Below are 18,054 nucleotides of genomic sequence, written 5' to 3' on the forward strand. Positions count from 1 at the left end.
TTTAGAGTTAATGTAAAATAAATGACAAAACATTCAATATTGCACTAAATCTGATATTTTCAAAAGATAGACCATGCAAATTAGAAAAACTAATATCTGGAGAAGTGAAAGAAACACAAATGCTGAATTCATTTAATATTGTCAATTTAAAGATTATCACTTGTAGACTTAGTCACAGAGGGAAGAGTAACCAAAACTGCTACTACTCAAGTAAGAGTATTGCTACTTCAGTAAAAATATTATTGAAGAAGTAGGAGTAAACTGCTAGAAAACTTCTTTACTAGTAAGTAAATTTCAAAGTCGCCTACAGTATGTAAATCTGTATCATCAGACAGACAGGGCCCAGCAGGGGGCGACACTGTGCAGGCTGCAGGAGGAAGTCACGTGGCTGAGGTGGCATTTTAATAACTCCATGGTGTGTGCTTCTCTTTGAGCTCAAAACGAGTTGTAAAAATGTCTCAAATCCACACGGGAGCCTTTAAGGAAGAGGAGGAGCCGTGTCGCTCCGAAGAGAACCAGAGCCGGGTCAGAACCGGACCGGAGCCTCTGGGCCAGGCCTTGAAGCCGGGAGGAGAGCTGCACAGAGCGGGTGAGTCTGCGCCGTGGCCCGGGGATGGGTCTGTACCATAACAGACTATGGAGCGAAGGGGAATAAAAGACAATATTTAGTTAAAGATCACCACAGAGGAGCGTGAAGGAGGAGGAGAGAGGACTTTATTTGTTAGTTAGAGCAAAATGTCAGTACAAAGCATGCATTAAAGGAAAGAATGAACATGATGATGATTCTCGATGATTTACCTACTAGAACAGGTAAGATCTGAACCTCTGGGGCTCTGGCACTAACAATAAAAACACATCAGATCAAGTCGTGAAAATAATTTATCTAAAATTCACCAGAATATAGGAAATGTTAGGGTATGGGATGCACTTTCACTGTTAAATGTCATATATTATGCAAAACTGACTAGGGGTGTGCAAAAATATCTAAATATCAGTATATTGTACCGTTTAATGTGATGATGCAGTATCGATATCGTGAGCTGCTGTATTGATATATCGTCAACAGTATTTTTTTGGTATATTTTACTAAATTATTTGGTTACAGTGCTACAGTTTGGTTGCTTGTCTCGAGGAAGGAAACTCATTTATACTACACATTTCACATTTTCACTGTTTTGATGATTAAAATGGGTGTGTTTCATATTCACTTTCCGTAAGAAGTGGTTTAACAAAGACTTTTAGTATCACAGCCATGATTTAGCCTTTATTTTAATTGAACCGTATTGAATTGACAGTGCACTGTATCGAGATATGTATTGTATCTTGGCCTGTGTATCAAGGTATGTATTGTATTGGCAACTTCTTAATGATACTCAGCCCTAAACTTGACTCGTGAGCTTTTAGCCATACTACCTACTACTGTAAACATACCTGGAGTTGTCTTTGTTTCATCCTTTATTGTTAGACTTACATTTCCAAAGCTCAAAATGCTCTGCTCCACCTTGTTATTCAAGTTAACAGCTACATTTTGCATTTGTTTATTAGAGATGGGCAATTCCAGGACTGAAATTATACAAATGATTTTAGGTTTATGGAGTTTAAGAACACAGTGGAGCCCTTCTTGTATCACATGACATCATAAGGACAAATGTTTGTTTTCAGTTTGACAGAAAAACTTGGCCTAAATATGCAGGATTTATGTGTTAAACATGTCTGAATGAAACTCTTCTAATCTCTTCATCATCTTCCTCCTGCATTGTGTCATTGTATTGTTTTTTACACACACTTCCTTGTGTCTCCTGCAGCTGTCCAAGCCCGCTCTCTGAATCCTGGTTGTGGTCTGAACCATGAAATCCCAGAGACTCCTCAGATTAAAGAGGAGGAAGAGGAGTGGAGCGTCAAAGAAGAGGAAGAGCAGCTGCCAGTGTATGCAAACTCATCTTCATTATGTATAATTATGTATAATGTATAATCAGATGGAGTGCAGGGATCTATACAGCTCAGTCCAAGATTTACTGTTTTTGAAAGAATTAAAACTTATGATCCACAAATATTGTTCAACAAATCCACAAACTGACAGTTAAACTGCAAATTCCACAGTTCCATAGTAGATACCAGAGTGGGGCATCACTGAGGCCAGTGGAAACAGTTGTTGTGTCCTTAAGCAAACCTATACTGTTTTATTTGTATAATGCTGGATTCCAGTCTAGTTTAGGTCAGTTTAGTTTAGTCTTTATTTGAATGGACAATGTACAGAGATATTGAGCTCATAAAAAAAAAACAAAAAAAAAAACTGATGTTCTGCACTGGATTATGGCCAGTTTCCATCTGCAGTCCATGATGTACAGAAGTAAATTATACAATGCAATTATATTCGGCAATAAGAACAATTCACATTGTCCACTCTCACACACATTCACACCACACAACAACAGAGCAAAGCATTTGGTATTTACAACATCATACATTTCATTTTGTAAAATACATATTAACGTACCATTTCTACATTTCACTATTACACCAGTCCTTTGCATACAGTCACCCTCAGAGGTTTGATCTAAGAGTAATCTCAGAGTTAAACATCGAATGTGTGTTCCATTTATCAAATCGAATTTGTGCTTTTGTTGGCATAAGCTCTGTGTTCATGTTAGAAATATTAGCATAACAACAGATCATTTATAACTGTAGAGGCTGAACAGCTGCAGGACCAGGCTCACAGACAGCGGGGGGCAGTACAAGGACAATTAAAGGGAAAATAACAAGTACAATCTTTGAAGAAGCGTTAATTTGCTGTTTAATGGCAATTTCTGGTCAGATTGTGTTAAAATAAGTTGATAAAATATAAGATTAACGTCAAACAAAGCCTCAGACAGAGCAGTGCCAACACTTATCAATTAGTTATCAATATTCCCTGGATGTGTGATGTTATCAGCTACAAAGTATCACCAAAACAGAAGTAAAGAACGCCTTGAACATCCATGGACATCCAAATGTTGTCAGCTTTACAAGTGAGCCATTTTCAGTTTGTGGGACTCTGGTATAAGCAGATTTAACTTCTTAAAACAGTGCATTACACAGGTTTTACTCCCTGTTCTGAGTTGTTTAACCTTTACTTTCATTTTTTCAAATAATGATTTTTTTTTCCCTTCTCACAAATCAGGAGTTTATTTCAAGTGGCTATTTCAAACACATGATTTTCCTATGGTGACAGGTCAGTATAGTGTTTTTACTTTATTTTTCAGGTCTGCCCCAGGGTTTATCGTTGTGTGTGTGAAAACAGAAGAGTTTGAACAGACTGAGCACAAAGAGGAAACTGAGGAAGAGGAGACATTTTTCCAACCAGAGACACAGGGACGCATGGAGTCCTCCTCTGACACTGACGACGATGACGAGTGGAGCGCTTCCTACAGCTGTTCAGACCCACAGACTGGAGCTCGTGCCTCTGTGAGCGATGAAGACCTCTCAAGTGCTGCTGAAGTAACTAAAACCAGTAAATACCAGTGTCCATTTTGTAAAAAGATCTCCGCGTCGAAACAGGCTTTACAGAAACACATCCGAGTTCACACAGGAGAGAAACCTTTCGGCTGTTCAGTGTGTGAGAGCGCGTTCACACAAAAGGTCCATCTGGAAATCCACATGAGGACTCACACAGGGGAAAAACCATTCAGCTGTTCACTCTGTGGCAAAGTGTTCAGAGTAAACTCCACTCTCACATCTCACATGAGGACTCACTCCGGAGAGAAACCTTTCAGCTGTACAGTCTGTCACAAATCCTTCTCCCATAAAAGTCACATCGCAGTACACATGAGGACGCACACAGGGGAGAGACCTTTCAGCTGTTCACTCTGTAAGAAAACCTGCACCACCAGGTCTAATCTCAGGTCACATATGAAATACAGACACACACAGAAGGGGGAGACCTTACAAGCATCCAGTCCGTGAGAAAAAAATCTAATCTGATAAAAACCACAGAACAACGCACAAAGGGGGGAACCTTACAGCTATTCACCTGTAAGAAAACCTTTACCAAAAAGTTTTAAATTTAAAATACGTCAATAAAGGGAAATTTGAGCTGGACAGGACTTGAGTAATGATGTATTGATGGCATAGACTGTATATATAATGGACATTTCTAACCTACTAGCCTTCACATGGCAAATAGAAAGTGAGCATGGGTGTGATTTGGATCCATCGACTCTGACTTCAGTTCACTTTCTAAAGAAAAAACGTTCCCCTTATCTCTGTAACTACTGCTGTCAGACTCATCATTCTGGTCTTAAAATGTTTGTGTTAGCCCACTCTACATGATCCTGGGGTTTTTATTTTGCTATTTTGTTTGTTAATCAATCACATTAATCTCATTAATATCAGACCAATAAGGTGCCTATTTTCTCCGAGGTTACTCCCCCTAGCATTAGCAACAGGTTTGACTGACAGCACTGTTAAGAGGGAAGGGGTTTTACCATCAACAGCCTCGCTCCCGATTGTCTCCAGTAGTCAGTAATACTTTTGTTCAGTTTTCCAAATTAGCTGCTCTAACTGATGGCCTTGATTGGCTTCATCTGGCTGGAGCCAAATGCTGTGGGTGACGTCAGACTCCCTTATTCACGTCTTTATACACACTATGGTTGATGGTTTTAATTTTTAAATCTGCATATTTATATGTAATTTAGTATAATTTTATAATAAATAATAATACATTTTATTTATTAGGCGCCTCTCTGGACACTCAAGGTCGCCATACAACAATAAATACAAAACATAAATTTAAAACCATACATAAATTTATCTATGTAATGTTTTGACCCAAACTGGCTGAGTTTGTGGACATGTTTTTGAGGCCACTGATGGAGAGTTTACACATGGGACAGACAGAAAACTGTTAAACCTTCTCTATATCTCTGACATCAGATGCAGATGTTTAAGGCAGTGTCTCCTAGTGCTGTACAATTTATCAAAATCACAAAGTCTGCTCTATTATTTAGATAATAGAATGTCCTCTGCTAAGAACAAATTATCCTGTCTTAAGAACAACCGTGTTGTATCTGTAGTTTAGACCTCTACAAACATGTTCTTAAATGCATGGTATTCTTGTATTAGTGCAGTTATGTTTCAGTTTACTTGTGACCTGCCTCACGACTGTGTAGAGCAGGGTCTATTCTGGACTGAAAAGATGTCTTATTTATGGTGATTGTGATGCTGCACAGAGGGAAACAGTCGATATGGCATCTGTAAATAAGTCAAGATCAGCTACAGTTCCATTTGAACTCAGTTTTTTTTTTCCAAAGCACCAATATTGCACTATGTTTGATCTGTTATTATGTTTTCCTTCCTCATCAAAATACCTGGAGTTGTTTTGTTTGATTCACTCATTCACATATGTTGAACATATAAATCCTGCTGCATATATAGACTGTGTTCTTTTTTCAGAAAACATTCTTCATCCTCGAGATGTCATTAAGTGGTAATACAAGAAATGCTCCACTGTGTGTTTAAACTCCATACAACTTTACTAGAATCATTTGGATAATTTCATTTTAAATTTTGATCTTTGGGGAATGCAGACCACCTAATAATCTAGGATTATTTTTTTGATAATTATTGTTTTGTTAACGAAGCAAAACACAAGTCCGGGTCTGTTTTTGAGGAGCTAACAGCATTATAACATGAGTAAAAGCTCACAGGAGTCAGTTCTGCAAATATATAGGAGCCCACATTTGACTCAAAAATCTATTTATTAAAAGTCAAAAGTCAGATTCAGGCTCAAAATGTGTTTTATTTTTGTCCACTTTCCATTGACTTCACAGAGTTCATCTGAAACCATAAGAGCACTTTCACATGACACATTTACAATGTTTTAAACCAGACCTGAAAAATAAAAGTGACACGTTTACACCGAAAATCCAGAAACAATGCTCAAATTTACAAAAATACTACGAGAATGAGTGAGGAACAGACAGATAAAAACAGTAATGCCCTGACTTTTAAATACAACTTTACACGTTCTTGAAATGTTAAGATTTTCAAACTCAGTTTTGAAGTGCAATAAATTGGCAAAACTTTTCTTTAATATTTATTTTTATGCAGAAAAAACAAATACATTAAACACATTTAGAACCTAGTGGGGACATTTTATATAAACAATATATTATTTTTTTACTCAAACAATCATTGGTCAAATTTTGATTATTTTTAATGTAATTGTCAAAAGCAGTTTTATTACATTTTATATTAAGTAGCCTGAAAAGATCACGCTCTAAAATAAAGGAAAACTTTTTTTTTTTTTAGCATTTACTGATTTTAACAGATACATTTCCAATGTTTTTTTTCCACATGATAGAAAATTTATTTTTAACAGTTGTACAGTTTTGTTTATATAAGGGTTAAGAACTCAATCTGCTGGTGCACTGAGAAGTAAAGCAGCTTAAATCAGGTTACTAAGAGTAGCTGCTAACATTTAGGCTGGTTACAATTACTCAAACATGGAAGAAAAATTGAATTACAAAAAGCATTACTCAAACATGCAAGAGTCAAAAAAGGAAATGAATACAACTTGTGTTATTAGTGACGAAGGAGAACAGTGGAACATGATTTAAGCTAAAAATAGGACCGAAATAGCCACAAAATATAAAATAAAAATCAGAAAACCAACGACATTAAACCCCTGAACATAAGTTATACATTCAAAAATACATTAATTTGGCTGATATGAATCTTAAAATTATATTAGTAAAGGGTATTTTATCCAATAGCAATATTATCACAGATTTCAGAGCTATCGATGAAGCTACCCTTTAAGAATTTAAAACAAAGACCAGCACTCCCTGTTTTACCACCTGATGATGTCACAAGGTAGAACAGTATGTGTGAATGAAACAAAATACAATGCCGGGGAAGTTTTTGAGGGGAACACTACATAAAAAATAAAAAAAACACGGTTGAAGCCCCACTACGGAATATTTTATCACATTAGAACAGGTTTAATGAGAGAAAAGGTCATTTTAGCAGAATATTTGAGCTCTAAACAGTAACATTTTAAAGTCACTATATTTTTACATTATATTTTTTTTATTCACATTGCAGTTGTCAATAATTTGTGACTCCAAAACCATCACCCATGGAGAGTTTCTAAAAAAGTGCGTTGGGTAAAATTTAGGCTTTTTAGAACAGCCTAAAATTTTTTATCTCAAATAATATTTACAATATTTTTCAGAAACCAAACCAAAAGTCCAAGTCACTAGAGCCATCATGTCTGCTCCAAAAATTTAAATTAAATATTTTATACATTTAAAGGGACGGTAGGAACACAGATTTAACAAAAATAAAATTATTAATCAACCAAAAATATAAAAATTTTATAATGTTGACATGGTTCAAAAATGGGCATTGTCAAATACACAAAGCAAGGAAATGTCCTTATATGGTTAGATGTAGATATAGTGTAAAATGCACTATTTACCTTCCTGGTATTCTCCATGCAGAAGCATCTGGAATGTTCCACAGGCATTAAACTTATCAATCTCCATGGAGACAAGTAGGTCACGCCACCAAGTTACAGCTCAGATCTGCTAAGAGGCGACCCCCGCTGTAGTATACATGTTTTTCGAGGTAGTTTGGAGCAATAAAACCACCTGTAATTGAATAAATGCAAGATATATAAATTTAATGCCATACTGTGGAACATTCCAAACAAAACAATAACATTTCCACAGTAACAAGCAGGTAGCACACCCTCCAGCAGAAAAGTCACAATAATGCTTAAACTTAAAAATATCCAACCAGGTAACACCAGAGATCAAAACCAATACTTCGTATGCAATACATGGGGACTGAACTAATAACCTCTCGGTAAGAGGGTGGACATCTCGACCCACTAAACCGTTTGCCCACACTGTATTATGTAGTTTCAACCAAACATTGTCCAAATGTCCACCTATAATCGTCTGGACTTGTTTATTTTAAAGCTGCATAATGTAACTTTTCAGGGGTCAGAGGATCTGACACCTGCTTGTCTCCATGGAGATGTTTTTTTGCCTGGAATATTTTACTTATTCATTTTGAATTTCTTCAACTACAAATGTTTTCGTTGTTTGAAAAACATGGATTCTTACAACAAGCAGGCTATCCTCTCCACAGATCTGATCTGTGATGATCTAGTGGCATCATCTCCTTCTTCATGGACACATACGAGTTTAATGCCAGACTGTTGAACATCCAGAGCAAAACATGTCCATGGAGACAGACAAGCAGGCACTGCACTCTCCACCAGAAAAGTTACGCAGTGCGGCTTTAACTTGTTTTTGCAGAGTTCTGGGTGAGTGAGACCCTGTTTTCATTTGACCCAGCGGTGGTGTTGCGTTTTAGTGCACGTTTGAAGCCTGTGAAGGAGGAGCTTCTTGCTGTGGCTGCGTGGCTCCCCCTGTGGCTCCGGGGGCAGTACTGCAGGTAGTAGTGGGCGGTCTTGGGTTGAGCCTTGGAGGCAGCTGATTGGACGAGGGCCGGATGAGGGGCGGGGGCTGCTGTAAGGTGGAGCGTGGTTGGAGGAAGCGAGCCTGCTGCTGGAGAGGAGGAGGATGACGATGAAGAGCAGGAGCAGCCGGGAGAGAAGGGCGGAGGAGAGGAGGAGGCTGGTGAAGAGAGGAGGAGGAAGAGGAGGAGAGAGGGGGGTGAGAGGAGGAGGAGGCAGCGGCTGGAGACGCGCCAGACGAGACCTGAGAGAGAGGAGGAGAGAAGGAAAGGGAAGAGAGAGAGACAGAGAGGGAGAGACGTTACATAATAAGCATATGTTTGTGATTCTCAAGTTGTTTATTTTGTTTATTTTATTTTTTTATATTCTAGACTTTCTGACCACGAAGGTTTTATTAGACAAGAAAGTTATAGCGTGAAATGGGGAGAGAGAGGGTAGAGACATTCGGCAAACAGTCTGAGTGAGGCGTACACCACTACACCACCGGAGGGCACTGATCCTCAAGTTCTAAAGCTCAAAATAAATAATATAATAATGTCATCACATCTCAACAATTTCACCTTTAGTTGAACAGTACATCAGCGGAGACTGAAGGATGTTTCTAGAGTCAATGTTTGACTGATGTATTTAACAGTAGCAATCCAGCAGCAGAGAGGGATTAACCTTGCACAGCAAGATGGATTCTCTCAATATTTGTGGTGACCAGTCACAGAGCAGCATTGAGTTTTGTGCGGAAGCCAAAAGCAAAGCGCCCCAACAAACCAAAACAATAATGCCAATGCCGACAGAAAAACTTCAGCGTATTTTTGCGTCAATATGGATGATTGTGTTTGGAAGACACGTGCAGCAGGTAGGCGCATTGAGCATTTACGGACAGAAAATGTCTTTTCTCTCAATTGAATTTAATTAGATTAATAAAAAATTAGATTTTTCAGCTTGTTCTATTGTTGTGACACTTCAATCCAATCAGATTCACCATGATGTTCTGCGTTTTCTGGACGCTTTCAGCAAGAGCCATCCCAGATTAATGTGCAACAACTCAATTCAGAGTGCCACACATGTCAATTTGGAGTGAGTCAGGTTGGAAGTGGATAGTACTCAGTTACATTTACTTGAGTAACTTTTTGTAGCTTTTCATACTTTTACTCATACTTGAGTAATATTTTTATTGAAGTAACAGTACTTTTACTTGAATAAACATTTTCGCAACTCTTCCTACTGTAAGTCTACAAGTGACAAACATTTTTTGCTGACAGTATTGAAAGATTTAAACATTTGTGTTTCTTGCAGTGCTCCTTCAGATATGATAGTTTTTCTCATTTTTGTGTCTGTTCTTTGAAAATACCAATGTATTGAGTATTGTTTTGTCCTCAAATTACATTAACTTAAAATTACAGATCAAATATTCCTATTTATATAATAATATTTTGAAGTAACGTTAACTCGTACTTGAGTACAACTTTTGGCTACTCTGCCCATCTCTTTCCAGTATGGCTCTGTTGTTTACATTTAATATTTGTGGCAGATTATCGTGTTAAAACAAAGCTCAGATTAAAGTTGAGTAACAGAGCTTCAGCCAGAGCAGTGCACCCCCAGGGAATGTTCATGACAAATTATGATTAAAGGAATGGGTTTGGAAAGGGAGGAGTTGGATCAGTCACTGCCCGTGCGCCCTCACCTCTTCGTCTTCTTCGTCAGTACTTTTGCCTGAGGCAGGGGTGCTGTTCTTTCCTTCCTCTCCACAGGTGGCGCTGTCTCCATTGGGAGCCCTGGTTCCTTGCTCTGCCTCCCACTCCTGCAGTACTTCCTCCAGGTTAAAACGACGTCGGTAATTCACAAAGAAGTTCTTAACCTGCCCCACAGTCTTATTACCGATCACGTCTGCAATCGCTTGAAAATCTTTACCATATTTACGCACACCTGCACACAGAGCATTAAAGGAGAAATGTTTTTCTGCGTAACAAGGTTGTCAGAAGTGTAGGAAAAAGGCCATTTATGCTGAGTGTAGAAGAGGGAGTAGGAACAGACTGGACTCACCCTGAACAGCCAGCAGCTGCTCATCTGTGGTCCAGCGAGCGTTCACCTTCTGATTACTCTGCACACAGCAGTCAGTAAAGAGCTTTAGCTTTACACACTTTACTTTGGGACAACATATGGATATTAGCCTTTGTCTATAATATATATATAATTTTATATACATTCATGTGGTGTCATGTCTGTCCATGAACATGCACTGTTCCAGTCAAATAAATGAATAAATAACACATTATCACATATAATATATAATATAATTATATACGTAATAATAATAGCATAATAATGGTAATATCTTTATAGGTCACATGGGTCACTACAGCTTCATCAGTACATTTTTGAGTTATTTTGATGTATATTGTTGGATGTTATTTTACCTCAGGGAGCCTAAACTCATCAATCCCAGACTCCAGAACATGTTTGAGTCCACTGTTGATCTGTTTTGCATTCTGCACCTGAAAAATAGGAGTCAAGTTAAAACACATATAACAGTAGTAGTTGTAGTAGCAGTACCAGTAAAAGTATTAGTAGTAGTATTATAAGGCCCGTTCAGACCAGAGCGTCAAGGCATCCAGTTTATACGTAAAGTCTATGTGGACGGGTGTCTCGGGTGTCCTGCGTTTTGTGGCGCGTCTTCTGGCGTCAGCGAGGCGCAAATCTGGTGTCGACGTGGTGCGTCTTGAGCATTCTGGCGTTGACACTCTAGACGCGCGTCCAGGGCCATGCTGAACTTTTCACGTCAGACACACCGTGTCAACCAATCAGGGATGAGTATCCAGTGACGTAACAACGTTATTATCCAGAAGAAAAAGAGAGAACCAGAGCGGGAGCCACAAACATTGGCGGAGTATAAATATATATGCCGGAATCACCAAACCGATCGTGAGGACAACACCAGAACCAGACCAGGACTAAACCAGGACTAAACCAGGACTAAACCAGGACTAAACCAGGACTAGACTGGACCCAGCTGATAGCCACCGCTGATGGTCTTATGTAATAATGAAAACACTAAAGTCTCTCTCAGCCTGGTCTGCCATCGTTTCGGAAAAAGACCGGGACCGGGCGGCAAGTATTTTTCTCCCATTCATCCACGGCTTCCAAGATGCACATCGGGGGCGTCTAATGTAAAGGCATCTAAAGAGGTGTCTAGGGCATTTTTTGACGCTCTGGTCTGAACAGACCTTTAGTTATAATAGTAATGCCAAATGGAGAGGATCACATGTGTAACGATAGGTTGCTTATAAAAATGTAAAACAGAAATGACCCCAGTACTGTACCCTGTGGGCAACATAAAATACTCACATAAAATGGCTGTACAAGAACAATTAAAAACAATGTTATGCATGGGATCAGTAATGCCAAAGTAGTAGTAGTATTAGTAGTAGTGTTAGTAATAGTATTAGTATTCATACCTGTCTCTTTAGCGACACCAGCTCCAGGTCCAGCCCCCTCAGCAGACTGTTTGCCGCGGACACGGAGCAGCTAACGGCTAACACGTCATCCTGTGTCAGGTACATGCCTTTGGGCGGTCTGCAGCGCGCCCTCTGGTGGTGGCGGTGCGTAAGTGTCTGGTGCTCTCTGCGACCCAGGGCTAGTTTAGCTCCTGGGGGAGGGGCCTCGGGCTGGTTCTGACGAAAAGAAAGATAGGAACATTAAAGAGGGGATATTAACTGCTAACACATCACATTTAGATCACTCTGTTACCTTTTATTGTTTTGAAAAAGCTATATTCACCCAAAACAACATATTATTAATATTAATAAGTTTCAGTCCCACCCCTTCAGAGAGCCATCACATTACAGTCAACTGCCTCCAGAAACTACCGCACATCACATCAGGTTTGTGAAGTTATAATGTATTGTTTTGTACTGTTCTTTTGTATATTTATGGAGAATTATCACGTGAAAACAAGGATGACGTAGGTGTGTGGGCTGAACAATGGACAGAATCTTACAGCTAACCATGTGGATGGTTCAAATAGGAGAGATCGCCACTTCAGCTGTGTTTTTGATGAGGGAAAGTTATAACATGGTAGAAAGCTAAAAAAAAATTAAAAAATAAAAATTTTGCGTAATACCCTATCTTTAAAGCTGTAACCTTTTCCCAATCATATGCTCTGCTGCTGAGCTGGACCCTAGAGGGTTTCCTTGTTGGACGCACTCACCCTCCCACTCCTTCATCTCTATCTCTCTCTTCTCTCACCTCTTTCTTTGTCTCCTTGTTGGGGTCGTAGTCACTGTCATTGGCTTCGATCGGGTTGGCCTCCTCCATTTCCTCATCACTGAAACACACAAACAATCATACACTGAGTGAAGGCATGTACTAGTACTAGCTGTTATAGTAGCAGTAGCAATATTAGCAGTAAAAGTACCTGTCTTCCTGGTTGGAGCGGCTAGCTAACTTTCTGGCCTGACGATCCATGAGGCTGGTTCTAGAGCGCGTCTTCTTCCAGGAGTAATAATACTTCACCAGAGACGAGATGGACTTATCTGGTAACTGAAAGTACATAAATGGTACTAGCTTTAATATCTAGTTCAGATATAAGATCACATGGTAATATAAAAGAAAGTACTATGATTTAATGTTGAAAATCACATTCTATTGTATTTTTTGTATTATTGTATTCATTGTGGTATCAGAATAGGAATTGAGTATATTCCATGGTAAAATCAAGTTTGAAGCACTACTACTTTTACTACGAAGTAGTATTTGCAGTAGTTACCATCTGCTGTATGCGGTGGAAGCTCTTGCCATGGAAGCTGAAGGCCTGTTCGAACAGAACCTTGTCCTCCACCGTCCACTCGTCTGGAAAGGGAGTGAAGTTTGGGAGATCGGCCAGAGACTTCTCTATGTTGTGTTTGTGCCAGAAGAGCATGCCCAGTGCCTGAGGAGAAAGACCAAGGTTAGACCAGGGACTAAACCAGGTATGAACAAAGAACTGAGCCAGGGCAGAGCCAGCAAATAAGGGTTTAATCACCCCTTCAGAGCGCTATCACAGTAAGATATATTACTCAAACGTGCATGGATGACATAAAACCTCTGAGGGAGCGTCGTCATACCCTGGTAAAAAGCGCAGAAAAGGACATTTTGCATAATACCCCCTTTTTAACAACTGTGCAGGATCTCTGTCTGTGATGCAATAATCCTAGGAAATACACAAGTGCATGTTTGGTGACTGCTCTAAGGCAAAGGACTTTTTACAGAAAATGACTGAACCCAGCGTGAATGAAGGGAAATACAACTGTTTGTAGTGAGGAAATAAGGACTTCACCTGCTCCACGTTGTATCCATGCTTCTCTTTGGCGATGGCGATGTACTCGTCCACTGTGAAGAGACAGAGACACGTGAGGACCTGGTAATGGTCGATTATATAAATTAGCGCTGCACAATATGAGAAAAAAATTTGATATTCAATAATTATGTTTGGTATTGTGATAACAATATTATTGCAATATTGTAATACACATTTTGGCACAATAAATTCAGATAATTAAACAAAAATGCATAATGCCTTCATTTACTAGTCAAAGAAGGTCAAAATAAAACTTAACAAAAGAAAAAAAACAAGACCAGCCTAAGGAAAATCATTAATAAAATCTGCTTTTTTGTCCATTGTCCAATACACTTCTGTAAGATGTTGTGATATATTTATTTTCTTGCGATATCAATTATTCTGTCATAGGTCAACATTTTCTATATCAATATTTTTGTGATAGGTTAAGGTACACTTTATTGTCCCCATGGAGAAATTTGTCCTCTGCATTTGGCCCATATGTAGCTGACAGAAATATCTCAGTATATTTGTTTTCATGGTAACAAAGACATGAACATGAGCATCTCTTTTTTAATGAAAACGACCAGGGCAGCTACATCGTATATTGTGCGAACCTAATGTATTTCTTTTATTTTTGGATAAATAACATGGTTTAAAATTCAGATAGAAAACAGATTAATTTTAGGGTTTAAGTTATGGTTATGCAAGTAATGACTATGATTGACATGACATGAATATCCAACATGTGTGTGGTCTTACATTTAGAATCAGTGATGGAGTGATAGGGCGACCACACGAGCATCCCTCCACTCTCTTTGTCCGAGTATTTTGTGGCTCCTGGTTCAAAATCTGGAATGGTGGCCTGATAATCGGAGCCCACCCTCATCCCCACATCTGAAAAGTACCAACACAAGCACAAATAAAAACAATATCGATCTTATTAATGTTATTTACAGCACAGTAATAACATGGTAAAGATAATACATTAAGCATTTGTTGTTTCCATAGAACCCTAACCTGGTTAATGCCTTATTGATAGGTGAAGAGCATTTATCATTCTGGACATCATGACAAATATCTGATTGGTTGTAGCTTCACAACAGCAGAACACGTCAATAAATCCGACTTTGGTTAAATCCAGTTGAGAAAAAAAAACAGATATATTTCCGTCCACAACTGCACAAAGCCCTTCCCTTTGACAAACTAAATAGGCTGTACTTCTGAGCAAATAAATTGAAGTGCCTCTGTTGGGTCCTTTATTCTGTATCTTTGTCCTATACTGAGGTCAATCATATGGGTGATAAAAGCATAAAACTCTAAAATGTTAGAAAATCTCAACAGAGTAGCCTGTCAACTGGGTAACACTTATTGTAGATTCTATTATAAACTCAGCATTACCCAGATGACACTGATGAGATTTAGTGACTGATGTTTTTAAGCTTTTGAAGCAGATACAAAGATTTTTGTTGTTTTATCCAAAGAGCACATTACCCCAATCCTTGTGTCTTTGCACTGACTCCCTGTTAATTTTAGAATTGATTTTAAGATTTTATTGTTTGCTTTTAAAGCTTTGAATGGACTGGCCCCACGTTATTTCTCGGACCTCATCCAAATTTACACCCTCGCACAAGCTCTGAGGTTCGAGGTCCAGGTCCAGCTTGTAGGGCCTAAAACCAGACTTAAAATCATTTCACAAACTGTTTGTTTGTGAAATGTGCTATATAAATAAAGTGGATTGGATAGGGTTAAAGCTTTTTCATTCATGTTCAATAGATTATAGATTTCAACAAACACATTTGAAAAATACTACATAAAAATACATTATCATAGACAGCAGAATGTCAACTGTACTCTGGATATACTCTGGATCTTTTATGGGCCATCATTCCTCAAATAATTGGTTGTTTTGCATAAAAAATGACAAAGGGCATCACTCAAATAAAACCATTTATCCAAGTACAAGTAACAATGTATATATGTGTAATTTTTAAAGTTATGCATGAAAATAAGTATCAGTCATGGTAAGCAGTCTGCCTAAAGGATGATTGAACAGCTCAGAATTCCCCGTTTTAAATCCGTCACAAAAAAACACTACAGCCAGTGCCAAAAGGACAAAAAACCTTTTAAACAAATGTGATATCAAAAGTGTGGTACTTTGAGAACATATCAATAAGAAGGGTCAATGGCCCATTACCCAGTTGACAAAATAGCTATTTAAACACTTTTAAAACATAAATAATTTAAAAATGACAAAGGTTTAAGATGGTCAAATAATTCTTTATGGTGGTAATAATCCCTTTGTGGTATATTTTGAAAATATGTAATTACAAGCAAAACCTATTTGTTCACTTTTTACTAAAGTGAAATGAACCCCTAAGTATAGAATAATCCCCATACTTCCTATTAGTATATTCTGAAATCATATTAAGACAGTAATGTGAGATTACAATGTAGTAACAATGCTCTCTTGGCTCTTTCTGTGTGCACAACATGAAAAGTTGTTTGGTGAACTTTACTATAATTTAAAGAGGGGGTATTAACTGCAAACTCACAAACACATGTAGATCACCATGTTACCTTTTATTGTTTTGAAAATGCTATATTTGCAGAAAACAATGTATTAACATGATTAATATGTTAATAAGTTTTGTTTTTGATGCTCTGAGTCTGCCCCTCTCCTTGCTCAATCCCCCTTCAGAGTGCTAGCTCAACACAATCAAAGTGCATCCTGCAAATGAAACTACTGCACAACACATCAAATTTGTGCAGCATTGTTTTGTATTGCACTAATGTGGGAGAAAGCTCCAAAAAATTGATTGAATTACAGGATTGGTCAGTGCAGCAAGACAAATATCAGATATTAGAATGGACTGGACAAGAAAAAACATATCTGACCATCTATGCTTTTCAGGTACTGTGCTATAACCACCTTATTAACATTACTGTGCTATTACAATCAGACATGTTATGCTTCATCTTTCTCATTATACACAATCTTATAACTTATGTTTGAAATGATAATTGTAATTAATTATACAGTACAATCTTGGATTAGTCTTTCTGGGGTCTTATTTTATCGTAGGTATAGTTCTTGCATTACACCTAGACAAGTTCCTCTTTAGTCGTGGTTTAGTCCTTGTTCGAGGCTCCCTATCGGACAGTAACCATGTGTTCGAGGCTACCCCTGTCAGAGATCGAGGCTCCGCTCTCTGTTCACGTTATAAAAACTGTATTATACAAACATTACAGTAAGTAATACAACACAGTCGTGAATAGCTTAATAATATACAACTGTAAATGACTACAGTTGATCAGAAGACTCTATTTTAACTATTACACAATTATAAACTGTTATGCCATGTGCGTTAGTGTTTAGTCCAGCTGGGTCCTACTTTAAACCTGTATTCATTCTCGGATTCGCTGTGTTTTAAACCTCTATTCTAGTCCAACTTTTGTCTATTAAAATCGGTAAATTCCTTGTTTTCTGTGACCGAGGCTCCGCTGCTGACCGAGGCTACCCACCGTGCTCCTCGTCGCTGCTATCGTCCGTGCAGTGTCCGTTAGAGGCCGTTGACGGGCTCTTGGTTCCGTTGGACCGGCCCTTGCCCAGGTACTCGGAGCCCTTGTCCATCATCCCGGGCATCTCGGCGGTTGCTCGGCGGTGCTCTGGGGCCGCGGCTCGACGCTGTTTTTCCGGGGCAGAGAAGGCGCCAGGACCCGCTGCCTGGAACTGGAAGTGACCGGTGACAGGCTGTGACCGAGGAGAGGCGCTGCGAGAGCGGTCTCGCACTGCCTCCAGAGCGGTTCCGGGGGAAACAAACACGACGTACTCACAACAGACCCACCATTCAACCTTTTTAATATAATTATAATATTTAACCAGACACATTAAGCCTGTTTTTCACGTTAACGCCTGGGTCTAATTTACTCAGCGGGCGGATTCTGCACGGCTGATCCGTTGCTCGGTTTGAGTTGTGCTGTATCCCTCCGCTGACTACACAAACAACGATAAAGAGCGGTTAGCGTCATTTAAAGATGAATTACGATAATTTTATGCATTAAAATAGTGGTAAATGCTAAATCGTAGATTATGTAGAGTATAACCTTTGATCTGAATGTATTTTAATTAATGTTATTTGAGTTTTTAGTTTCCCACAGCTTTGACAGGCTCACCGCATTACTGCAAATGTCCACTAGAGGTAGACATACTCCATGGATCAAATGAGGTCTGAGAAGGGGGGTAAAAATGCAGTTTATATTAAAATGTAGTGTTTAT

The 18,054-nt window shown here is 38.7% G+C and overlaps 2 protein-coding genes across 3 annotated transcripts; one reads left to right on the forward strand and one right to left on the reverse strand.

Annotated features, from left to right (window-relative positions):
• The first annotated feature begins 208 nt into the window (after nt 1–208).
• LOC129410315 (zinc finger protein 177-like) lies at nt 209–5,757 on the forward strand. The gene is made up of 3 exons (XM_055158057.1): nt 209–589; nt 1,806–1,926; nt 3,243–5,757. The coding sequence occupies exons 1-3, from the start codon at nt 454–456 to the stop codon at nt 3,940–3,942; spliced, it is 957 nt and encodes a 318-aa protein (XP_055014032.1). The 5' UTR covers nt 209–453; the 3' UTR covers nt 3,943–5,757.
• On the reverse strand, nt 5,757–17,593 carry rcor3 (REST corepressor 3). Of its 2 annotated transcripts, none has more exons than XM_055158056.1 (11): nt 17,301–17,593; nt 14,538–14,672; nt 13,776–13,828; nt 13,227–13,388; nt 12,876–13,000; nt 12,707–12,785; nt 11,917–12,132; nt 10,879–10,956; nt 10,505–10,562; nt 10,146–10,387; nt 5,757–7,631 (listed from the first exon to the last, which is right to left on the reverse strand). In XM_055158056.1, the coding sequence occupies exons 1-11, from the start codon at nt 17,419–17,421 to the stop codon at nt 7,569–7,571; spliced, it is 1,332 nt and encodes a 443-aa protein (XP_055014031.1). In that variant the 5' UTR covers nt 17,422–17,593; the 3' UTR covers nt 5,757–7,568. The 2 variants fall into 2 exon arrangements, with proteins under 2 accessions (XP_055014031.1, XP_020787066.1); XM_020931407.2 differs by having other exon boundaries at nt 5,757–8,711.
• Nucleotides 17,594–18,054: the final 461 nt, after the last annotated feature.

The sequence above is a fragment of the Boleophthalmus pectinirostris genome, unplaced genomic scaffold (assembly GCF_026225935.1).
Source record: "Boleophthalmus pectinirostris isolate CB_2022bp ecotype Guang Dong unplaced genomic scaffold, ASM2622593v1 HiC_scaffold_22, whole genome shotgun sequence".
In the NCBI taxonomy this organism is placed as follows: Eukaryota; Metazoa; Chordata; class Actinopteri; order Gobiiformes; family Gobiidae; genus Boleophthalmus; species Boleophthalmus pectinirostris.

Excerpts from the sequence above, each read along its gene's own strand:
- LOC129410315 (XM_055158057.1), top strand. The coding sequence starts at position 454 with ATGTCTCAAATCCACACGGGAGCCTTTAAGGAAGAGGAGGAGCCGTGT. Across the intron at positions 590-1,805 it reads AGGAGAGCTGCACAGAGCGG|CTGTCCAAGCCCGCTCTCTG; the intron begins GTGAGTCTGCGC and ends TGTCTCCTGCAG. Across the intron at positions 1,927-3,242 it reads GAGGAAGAGCAGCTGCCAGT|GTCTGCCCCAGGGTTTATCG; the intron begins GTATGCAAACTC and ends TTTATTTTTCAG.
- rcor3 (XM_020931407.2), bottom strand. The coding sequence starts at position 17,421 with ATGCCCGGGATGATGGACAAGGGCTCCGAGTACCTGGGCAAGGGCCGG. Across the intron at positions 12,133-12,706 it reads ACAAGGAGACAAAGAAAGAG|AACCAGCCCGAGGCCCCTCC; the intron begins GTGAGAGAAGAG and ends TCTTTTCGTCAG. Across the intron at positions 8,712-10,145 it reads CTGACGAAGAAGACGAAGAG|GTCTCGTCTGGCGCGTCTCC; the intron begins GTGAGGGCGCAC and ends CCTCTCTCTCAG.